Source organism: Acanthisitta chloris, unplaced genomic scaffold (assembly GCF_000695815.1).
Source record: "Acanthisitta chloris isolate BGI_N310 unplaced genomic scaffold, ASM69581v1 scaffold1076, whole genome shotgun sequence".
Lineage (NCBI taxonomy): Eukaryota > Metazoa > Chordata > Aves > Passeriformes > Acanthisittidae > Acanthisitta > Acanthisitta chloris.
Genome location: NW_008678477.1, coordinates 27,495 through 38,733, shown reverse-complemented (window position 1 = coordinate 38,733; position 11,239 = coordinate 27,495). Strand labels below are relative to the sequence as shown.

Genomic DNA, 11,239 nt, shown 5'->3' with positions numbered 1-11,239 from the left:
GGAAGTATTGAATTACTAATTATTGAATTCTGGAGGAGTTTCTGGGGAAAGACATGTTTGTTTTGGTCTGTACTCGTGTCTTTTGCAACTGTCGGAGATGAGCTTACTGAGCAAGATGCAGCTCTAGTAAAATAATTTTATATTCTGCCTTCAGTTTTGTAGGTACTCTAGTTATTTTTTTGTGTCTTTGCCACTATTTTTTGTTTTGAAAAGAAATGTAAGGATACTATTTTTTTGTGGCACTTGTTGATTTACATAAACACAGATAACCTACCTTTGTGTAACCAGCCAGCCTTTTTCATCTTCTGTTTGAGCCCATAACAGTGAATTAATACCTTCTTAGTTATGTAGGTGCCAGATTTTAGTCAAATGAAAGGTCTGTTTATTCTACATATTGAACCAATGCTTATACTTCTTTTACATCATGTGCATTTGCCATTGCAGCTCTGTTAGAAATGTAAATTATCTTTGATGCTTCACATCAATCTGAAATCTTACTCTAAGAACGCTGAGATTATATATTTTTGTTCTCTGGTATTTTTTCCTAAATTTAGGTAGTACGCAATGAGAAGTACGTGGAGTCTGTATTATTGACAGAACAAGTAGTTTCTATCTCCTTTAAAATGAGAGAAAGCATAGTAAATCTAATAGATATTTCTTTATGATGACTACTTTGCATTAAAAAACTGCACTTTAAAAGCTAGACTTCATCATTTAAAAACAAATTTTACTATGTTGTTTGATATGTCTAAGCTAGTTTGTTTGCAGAAGGGTCTTTTTTTTCCACCATCATGGTATATGAATGTTGTGCATGTTTTATCAACTTCCTCCTTACCAGATGAGTCAATGAGACAAAAGTACTTTCATTATTGTGTTTGAAAGTATCAACAGAGGTACAGAGAGACCAACATTTCTAGTTGACCCTGCCTTAAATGGAGCTGTTGGACTAAGCAGCTTTGGGAGATTCCTGCCAACCTGATTTTTTTGTGTGTGACCCTGTGATTATAAAGCCAGATAAGGACCTGCATTTTCTTAATCCTTATTTAGTGCCTTAATTTAGACCATTTTTGTAGCTTTAATGAGAAAACTATGCATAGGAAATAATCTGTAATATTTGTTTGTTCAGATGTTCGTAGGAATAAGTGATATTTCAGAGAAGAACTTTGCTATCCATGACTTCTACAAGGAATTGTGACAAAAATCAAATAAATTGAAACAAGATGTATTTTGATTGTTTTTAAACCTTAAATGTTAATTTTGGAGGAATGTCTTTTATATTAGCAAGATATATATGTGCACATTTATTTAGTGACAAGTGGAAAGATTTTTGTCTCTTTTCTGCATATTTCTCTAACTTGAGAATGAATGTACTGCTTTAACTTGTTCCCCACTTTAGAAATCAATAGTTGTTTTAGGAGATGTAACATATGTATTAACTAATTGTAATCAATAGTTATGTTCGTCTAGAAAGCTCAGAAAATTTCCTAACGTATGTTGGAATGAAAGAAGTAAAATTGTTGTTTTTCTTTCACAGGGTGCAAGAGTACAAAACACAGCCAAGAATTTAGGAGTTAGGGATCGAACACCACAGTCTGTGCCAAGGTAATTGATTCTTTGTGTCCTAGACCATGATTTTGTCTAGTTTGTGCCAAATTCAGTCTTGGCTGTTCAGAAGCCAACAGTAAACATTGACTATATTGTGCTTTAACTGGTAAGATTTGACTTTTAATGTACATAAAATCAATTGTGTTCTTAGCCATACAGTTTTGCTTCAAGTAATTAGTTGCAGAAGTTCAGGCTATGTAGCGTTTTGAAAAATGAAACCTAGTTCATGTTAATTATTAAAACACTGGACTAAATCCTTCATCACTTGTAATGTTTAGTGGTTTTAGGGAAATACTCATAACTAAATCCATAACCCCATTTTAATGAAATACTGTACTGCAGTATCTCAGCAAAATCATGTTCTAGTTGTTTTTAGAGATGATGTAGTCTTTCTTTGTCTCCTTCTGAAATATCCATTAGAATGAAAAATGGACTGTTCTATATTTATTCGGCTTTTTAATGCATGATAAATTGCAGGTACCCGAAGTGTTTCTTAACAAACAGATTTCTTATAAATGAAAGTAACCAAAAGACCATGTTCTTAATTTGATTTTAAAGTAGTTTTAGTAATCCAGCACTAATTTAAGCTGGGTTTTACCAATTTAAAACATAATGGTTTTTGTTGACCAACTATAACACATTGAGTGAGCTTAGCGGATATATAAATACCTAACAGACCCACTGTGGTGTTTAAATTTCAGTAAGGAAACAGAGAATTAGTAAAACCTGATAAAGGCAAGCGTGTGAATGAACATAAATGCTATCCATAGCCTCACAGAAAGACTTCTGTACTGAGCACTAATAATCCGGAACTTGTTCTTAAATAATTTGCTCCCCTTTTCTCTGGTGTCCCAGTTTCTCCCGTTAGGGAATCAGGCTACTGCTCATAACTTGTTTGTAACTGAACATCACATCTTGTTCCATGCCTGTGCTCACTCTGATTCTAGAAAAAGTGTGTACCTTAGTGTACAAGGTATGAATAAATCTGAGTAGCAGCTGCTGTTCAGTTTCGGACTAGCGGCATTTGTTGGCACCTATGTGCATCTTGTATGGCCCATAAAGGTGATTAAATAGCATCCAACAAAAGTACTGATTCTAGAGTAAATCCATCAGCAATGTGGCCATTGCCCTTAGCAGCAGATGAGGGCATCCCTTCTCACAGTAGCAATTAGCTTAGAGGCAGTGCAGGACCAAAATTCCCTAACCAACTGTCTTGCATTGTGGGAACCTATGGCAATCAATTAACATTTTGTTACATTGAAACTTGTGAGAAGCCTTTTCATATTTTGAATGGTATGATTTGAGCCTTAAATGGGCTCCTTCATGATATAACTCTGGAGACAGCCAAGGAATTGCAAACCAAAGTTTTCCCACCCCTATATGACAGTGCATGTATTCAGAGCTTTTGTGATAAAGGAAAAATCTAAGTTCTTGAAAAGAAAAACTTAGTAATGAGACATTATTTGGCTTTGCATCAGTTGAGGAAAGATTGCTTCTTTTCAGCTGAAACTCCCATACATAGCATTGAAAAGCTGAAGAAAAATTATGAGAGAACTCCTAGAACATAGGATGCACTCAGCACTCTTGCCAGTCAGCAACATCACAGGAATATCCCAGACCTCAGTGTTTGGGGCATTTGGTGTACAATTAGATGCATAAGTCACGTAAGTCAGAATAGTCATCAGCAGGAGTGTTCATTTTGATGTATAGCTAAACAATACTGTAGGTCCCCTGTTCTCTGCTTTGAAAATAATTTTGCATTTGGTTTCATTTAACATCGCTTGACAGGGTTCTCTGTTCTCTGCAATTGCCACTGTTTCTGTTTTTTCTTGGCTGATCTGTTTGTACCATCTCAAATAGTTGTTCCATATATACTGACCCAGAACAGGCTGTTTCTGCTCTACAGCACCTCCAGCAACTTTAGATCTGTGGGGATTTATGCAGCCTTGTTGTCAGTTTGCTTCAGAATTCCCCTACATCACTTGCTCTGAAGACAGTCATTATGATTACCACTTTAACCTGAGGAATACACAGACCTTAGTACTTGGAGCTGAGGTTTTTTGCACATTATTCCATAGAAATTAGATTTTGCTAAAGCATCATCAAGCATGAACCCCACTGCAATTACTTAGATGAGATTCTGATTGTAATTTTATCTGTCTTCTGCCAGCTTTGAATATTACTGCTTTATTATACCATAAGAATCAAATAAACTCAGTTCCTGTTTATTCTTCTCTGCGTACTTGTCTGTATAAAGATCAGACGATCTTATTCTCTAATTGGTATAAAAATATGAGATATGTATGTATTACCTTATATATGACTCCTTACAAATACTTTGCTGTCTGCGCAGTAAAACAGTTGTGTTTCTGAATCTGCCGTATGGCCATGTGCAAGAGCCCAGTGATCCTCAGAACGCATTACGGCAGAGACTGGAAAGCAAGTTTCCAGTTGCTGTTTGGCTGACAGAACTGGTTCTCCACGTTCTTACTATCCAGAAACAATACTGCTTCATAATCACTTCCAGGAAGATTCAGAGAAAAGTTATTTAGCCCATGGTCATTGTGTGTTTTCAGTGTCCTGTGGGTTCTAGCTCCTTACAGAACTGAAATTGGAGAACAGCAGCTATCCTGCCCTGCTCTTGCATAGCCACAGGATTCTGTTTCTGACAAGATATGTCTAGATGCTATACAGGCTCTCAGCACTTGCTGAGGAAGCCATACATACCACGCCTCACATCATTTCAGTATTAGAGTATCGTGCCAAGGAGGCATCAGCCCACTGATCTTGAATTGTTTGTGGATCCCAGCCACATGTTTAGATTTTTCTTTTCTGTGTTGATTTGTAGTATGATTTTGAAATTTGTGATTAGTTAAAATGGAGTCATGTAAATTAATATGATATTTAGAAGGCAAATTTGCAAAAGATACTTGTAATACTGAGATACCCTGAGCATCTTAAGTATCCCTAGCCCCCGAGTTACTGGACTATTCACCACCCTGCCTGTAGGCAGACCTACCAAACCTGCTATTTCTATTGCTTTGATATTTCAACATCAGGGAGTCGTCATGTCAAGTATTAATGTTGTGTCATTGTCTCTTCTGGTTTCTGATGCTTTTCCTCCTTCCCATGCCATACATGGTCACTTCTCTTTGTTAGGCCCTTCAATGATACATTTTCCCTGAGGAAAATATTTAACCTCCAAATGAGATCATGTCTATCGCTGATTCTAAATGCTGTGATTGCAGAGGAGATACTCTATGCTAGACAGGAGTACAGAACAGAGAGTCTGAGGTCAGAATGATTCCCTTTTCAGTATTTCTCTCATTAGTTTCAAACACTTGCTTATAACCAAGGCCCTTGCAAAAGGGTATCACAGAAGTCCAAAAGCCTTTATAAATGGAGCAGCTATTTCAGTCTGTACCAAGGTAGTTATTTGAAACAAGTCCTACTGGTCTTGACTTCGTCCATGTAGAAACAGAGGGGAAATAGTTTAAAATTCATATGCTGGTGTGTCACACGTCTGACATCTGTCCTAGGTGCTTCAAGCAATATCAGTTATTTAGGAACTGTTCTTAGAGTGACGTTTGACTGTGCCAAGACAAAACAAAAAATGGAGACAATTACATTCATCAAGCAGCTTTATCAATTTAGGAATTTGGGACAACAACTGGTAATTGGATCAGTGGAGGGATCTTCAGTGCAGAAATGTGAAAACTGAACTGCACTGAAATGTCTTTATAAGACTGCTTAAGATGTGTGTTTCAATGATTCCACTTTCAGTGTAACATTAATGCTCACAAACAAGATTTCACTAGTTTTGTATTGTTGGTATTAAACTGAATTCAGTACCTTGTGTTTTGAAGTGCAGAAAGATGTAGATTTAGTTTGTATTCCTTAAATTTACCCATCTTAATAATGGCCAAGCTCTCAGAATAACAATTGCTTTGTTTGTTTGATTTTTTTTTTTTTGTCTTTGTCAGATTATACAAGCTATGCCAGCCACCACCACCTGTTGGAGAAGAATGAGAAGAACTGCTCCAGAAAACAGTTCAGTAGTGATCTTTAAGATACTGGGACTATATGACAAAAATCCAACTGCACTATAGCAGTATGTTCCTGGGGCTTTGATAAATAAAAGACCCTCTTTTACTCAGGATAAAGAAATACCCTAAATATTCTCCATTGGCATTGAAAAATGACTTCCAAAAATAATTTTTGAAATCTGTGCACTCCGCTCTTACACTAGGAGAACAGGAATCTTCCTTGGGAATTTTACACTGGAATCAGATTAATTTGATGTGTCTTGTTCAGCCACATGATAGGTATATCCAGGAGCTTGAAAACAACTGTCTTGTATAGAGGGAATGTCTTCACTTGTACACTATACAGAATATGTTCTTGTGGAAAGAATAACAACCTACATAAACTAGGCTTGAAAATGAGCATGCACTTCATGTGGGGCCCTTTGCACTTGGTAAAGCCTTTTTTCCTGTTGTGAGTGAGGTTTGAAGATGGAAAACTCATCTCAGAATTGTGTTTAATGGCTGCAGGCAGTATCAGGAAACTCAGCCATGTCTGAAGCAGTCTGTTGTCACACTGCTTTGGAAGGAGGACCTGTATGGCATATGAAGTTCTGCCCTTTTTCAGTTGCCATTATAATGAAGGAGAACAAGGATAAGTCTGATCTTCATCCATTGCTAGGCTGAATTTCAGACTCTATCTAACGGATGTTTTACATTATTGCGTCTTTGCATTTCAGAGTTTTCCAGATTTGTGTATATTCTGTAGCAGTACACTAGCAAATCTACACAGGGCAGGAATGAGTCAATATTGTCTGTGGTTTATGTTGAAGCACGGTTTAGGGGTTTTATGTTCATGGCTACCATTTCCCACATTTTGTCAGAATTGTTTTGTATAGCATTTCTGTTCTTTGGAATGGTAATTGTTGTAGATCTATTTCGAAATTGTACTGACTATTTAGAGGGCCCAGGGAAAATTTATCTGCATTTGGCTGTTCATTGGCCAAAGAATTTTCAGAGAAAAATTCCCCAGATGAGGTTTCATATGTGAACACATTACAACAAAAACTCTATTCTGAAATGGTTGTACTTGTAGCAGTAGCTATGCATTCCATTAGAGCAAGACACATACTGTCTGAATAAAATTTACATTTTGTACAACAGTCGCCCATAGTTATGCTGTAGCAAGCAAACCTCACAATGTAATTGTTGCATATGATCTAATTATTTATGAAATCTTCAAAAAATATATTAATCCACAGTGTAATAAGTGAGAACTCAAAAGGATCTGTACTCTTGCAGAGAGTGTTGGTTTTATATAGGATATTTAGGGAACTTGTTACTTTTCTCCAAAGGAGGAATTAGAGCTCCTATCTTTTTCAGTGTTCTTAGTGTTTTTACAGACTTTAACTTTGCTAAGAAAATAATTATTTTTATATATCCACAGATATATATGTCTGCTCATATATGTGCATTTCATTATGCATATATTTATGTAGTCATATCAATTACTGGTCCTACCTTAAATATAGAATGTTTGCCTTAAACTGTGACAAAGTCATGCAATAATGAACATGCCAGTAACAATTTCACCTTTGTGCTTTGAGGTTTATTCATTCATATTTACTGGAAGCTATTTGCTTAAAAAGAAAAAGTGCACAAAAATAAAACAAAACAAAAGCCAACCAGAAAACAAAGTTTTAAAGACTTACTCTTTTTGTCTGGCATGGCCTAATGCCTGTACATAAGAAAGAGTCATGATTTCTATAGTTGCTGTTCTAGCCAGGATCTCATACTTTCAGATGTGTTTTATTCAGAGTGGTGGTGCTGGCTACAGTAATTGCTGCTCCAGGCAAAAGCGCCACTAATGTTTCAGTTTCTGCTTGCTCAGGCATCAGAAGTACAGAGAAACTGTAAGCACCTCATGCCAAGGGTGTGCCAGTGTCAGCCTGGCTGTGAGCTTGCATCTTCCTGTGAGATTTGCCTACATGAGGTTTGATTTACTACAAGGCAAGTCAGCTGTCAGCTGCATCAAGCTGCTAATCCTGTATAATATAAAATAACCCTGAGGACAAAATCTGTTGCCATGCATATGTATTATTGTAACTAGTCATCACTTTTTTATAAAGTATTGAAAATAGTAGGAGTGCCAATACTCCAAAATAGTCTCCCTGTATAATATGATCATCCTCTGTTTTGTTTTGTTGTTGAAAGCATGAGATAGCAGACATTCGTAAGGGACAAATAGTTACGAGTGAGTCACTAGACCAAATTCTTTAGCTGTTGTTTCATGACTGTGCATCAGAAATCTTGACCTCTTGTTTTTGTATATAATTTTTGATTCTTTAGTATTTTTTGCCCCTCCTAGAGACAGTTTTCAGGAATCTACTCAACATTATGATCTTTATTGGTGACCCATACGGCAAAGTAAAATATCTATTTAGCTTGGTATCAAAGGAGACATTTAATTTAAGAATTAATAATATGAGAAATGTAACTCCTAGTTTTCTGGGATTACAGGTAGTGCATAAAAATATGATTTCCAGAGGAAATGGAGCATGAATGTCCCACTGACTGTCTATTAAAAGTGGTGCCTAATTTCTCTAAATGTCCTTCAAGAGCCCATATTTGCTTGAAATGTTGTGCAGCTCTTCAGACTGATTTTCTTGTCCCTCTGTTTTCAGAGCTCCCTGCACATTCTAAAGTATCTGACTTCTAATGACATTAGATGCACATTTAAGAAGCCCATTCTTAAATTACAGATTTGTGTATGTTCACTATTAAAGTTATTTATCTGGTTTGTTATATGTAGAGGATGTATTTATTTCTTATACAAGGTGCACTTGCTGAGTAAAACAAAATCCATTCTCTTCACAGTATGTTTATCCTCTCATAAAGTTTTAAACTTACAGCTGGCAAAAAGAGATGACCAAGAGCGATTTACAAGAGCTGTATCGCCCATAGCTTCTTAAATCTTTGCTTTGACAGCAATGGGTTATACAGCCTTGTATATTTTTACAACAATGTGTTGTACTGGTTTAGGGGAAGCATTCTCTATGTAATTTTTTATTTTTTTCATCCAAGACAAGTGTAATTCTTCTGGGAATAAATTCAAGGATCTAGAGGCATGTATTACCAAATACTACCATGATTCAGTGACAGTCTGTGGGGGATGCATAGGAGATTTAACAGCTGGGAAAGGAGGGTGACAAGCCAGAGAACAGCTGAGTTGTCATAGGGTTCGTGCTTGGAGAAAACTTATATTTTGATTTTAAGGTAGAGCTGGTGAGTTTGGCCTATCTTTGTAACCATAATCTATGAATAATAGGTTGTTAAACAGTCTTTAATCTATGCAATGAGCATTGATTCAGTCTAGTTCCCCAGATTAGGGATTTTATAACACCTGTTTTCCTTGTAGATTGTAAATGTAAATGAATATAAAAATGTATATAGTCCAGTATCTCAATGTCAAACTACTTTTGTGTTTTGAGATGAATTTTAAGGTAAATATTCCCAGTGCCAGCTTGAGGCAACCAACCAATTTTATGTCCACTGAAGGAGTTACAATCATTAGTGACTTTTTTTGATACATTTCACTGGGTTTTAGCAGATGCATCAGGTTTTTGGGCTGGCTTGTATTTGTTTATTTTAATGAAGTCAATAGTGGTCAGAACTGCTCTTCTGCTGGTTTAGAGTCAAAACAATTAAACTTCATTCAATAAGGATTTATAATAACCATACTTAATTTCATTTGTTAGAATCCTTTAATGGAAAAAAAATGAACCAGTTTTATTGATCTGTTTTTACCCACAGAAATTCACAAGCAAACGTTCTACTAATTCATTGTTGGATGTAGTGTGTGTGTGTATATATATATATATATATATATATGTATTTAAGACAATTGCCTGAATGTGAGTATGCACATCATGGTTAAGCATGATGCTCAAAAAAGGAAAGTGTCTTTCATTTTTTTTCATTTAAATGGGGAAATCAGTAACTGTAGTATATATATATATGCATACTGTTCCATACTCTTTACAACTCCTTCATGGATATGTCTGCCAGCATTTTACGCATATTTTGCACCATTTTTTGTTTAACATTATGAAAAGAGCGAGTGCATTGCCTTATATATTTTATCTCTGTACTTGTTGATAAATGCAGGTAGTGCTTTTCTAATTGTACTCAACAGTACTCTGGCATTGGTAAATTAGATGCACAGCACATACTCGACTCAGGATACCTGGATTTTTCATCATTAGGTTTTGAAGTTTAAAAAGATAGTGAACTCATATTTTTGTATGCTGACAATTGTGTAGGGGTTTTTTTATATACTGTATATATCAATCAAGTGTTCCTAAAGAAAATTTATTGCTAGGAATGTTTCCCTTTTCCTGCTACAAGATGTGTGTTTTCTTGTTCTGTATGTATAAATGAATATACAGCATGCACAGTCATGCAGATGTTAACACTGTCAAGAAATTTCAGATTGTCCAGATGCTAATCAAGTAATATCTTACATTATTCTCCAAAAATAACATCTCCATGTTAGAAATAATTTCTGCTTCAGTTTGAAAGTCCAACAAAGTGTCCAAAGTAGCTGGGACATTTCTGCAAGTACTTAGATATAAACTTTCATGGGAATATCCACGACATCTTCTGTGGGTGTGTGTCCTGTCTGTACCATGCACCAGATTTAAAAGAGTAACAAGCCTTATTAACTTTTTAACATCCTGTATATAGTGTATGTATTTGGTTATACTGATGTTACACTTTAAAAATGAACTTAATTTCTACATTGAGTATTGCACACATTTTTCAAACGAAGAATATATTTTATAACACCTCATTAAGCACAAGAGAGCATTACTGCTTTGAAATATTATGTGTATTTACAGCCATACACAGAATATCTCAGCTTTTGTTTGAAAAGAATCAAACTAGCAGCTCTGTGGGTAGTTGAGTTTGTTAGAGGTAACCTTTGCAATTAAATGTCCTTGAAACATGGATTAAAATTACTTTTTCCTATTTTGTAAAGTGCCTCTGTAGCATACTTTGAATCAGTTGCTATATTGATTATGGATTAAACTAATACTGTGTACTTTTAGATCTGTGTTTTATTTTTTTAGTTACATAGTAAAGACTGGAATGGTAACGATGTATTACAAATGTCAGATAGCAATAAAGCCATTCATAATATGGCCACTGTGAATCTCTTTATTTGTAAGCAAGAAATAAAGGAGGGATGGAGGGGAAAGAAGGTTGGGGGGATCTTTAACCCTTTCAGTATGGCTGCCCTAGGAATTCTGCTGCAAGAGAGTAGAAATTAAACTTCTATAAATAAATGTTTGTAATAGAAATCACTTCTGAGAACCCAGACCCAATCTTCTAGGTTCATTGCTGATAATTAAAATATGTCTTTATAACCAGTGGAAAACTGAACCCTGCATGAGCAGTAGTCCCTGGCTTTGGGCAGTTGTATTTTGTGAACACTGAAAGAGACACAGACATGAAAATTACTTTCTGGCCATTGTACCATTAGTGCCCCACGAAGCTCCAAAACATCCAACATTTCTGGCATTTCCATGTCTGAAGACAGAATTGTGAAG

At 35.7% G+C, this 11,239-nt stretch overlaps 1 protein-coding gene across 1 annotated transcript in view; it reads left to right on the top strand.

Annotated features, from left to right (window-relative positions):
• The window catches only part of PREX2 (phosphatidylinositol-3,4,5-trisphosphate-dependent Rac exchange factor 2), a 126,905-nt gene extending 121,271 nt beyond the window's left edge, over positions 1–5,634 (top strand). The window contains exons 40-41 of the mRNA XM_009076873.1: positions 1,535–1,602; positions 5,589–5,634. Coding sequence (XP_009075121.1) covers positions 1,535–1,602; positions 5,589–5,634 — 114 coding nt within the window. The remainder of the gene's footprint in view (positions 1–1,534; positions 1,603–5,588) is intronic.
• Positions 5,635–11,239: the final 5,605 nt, after the last annotated feature.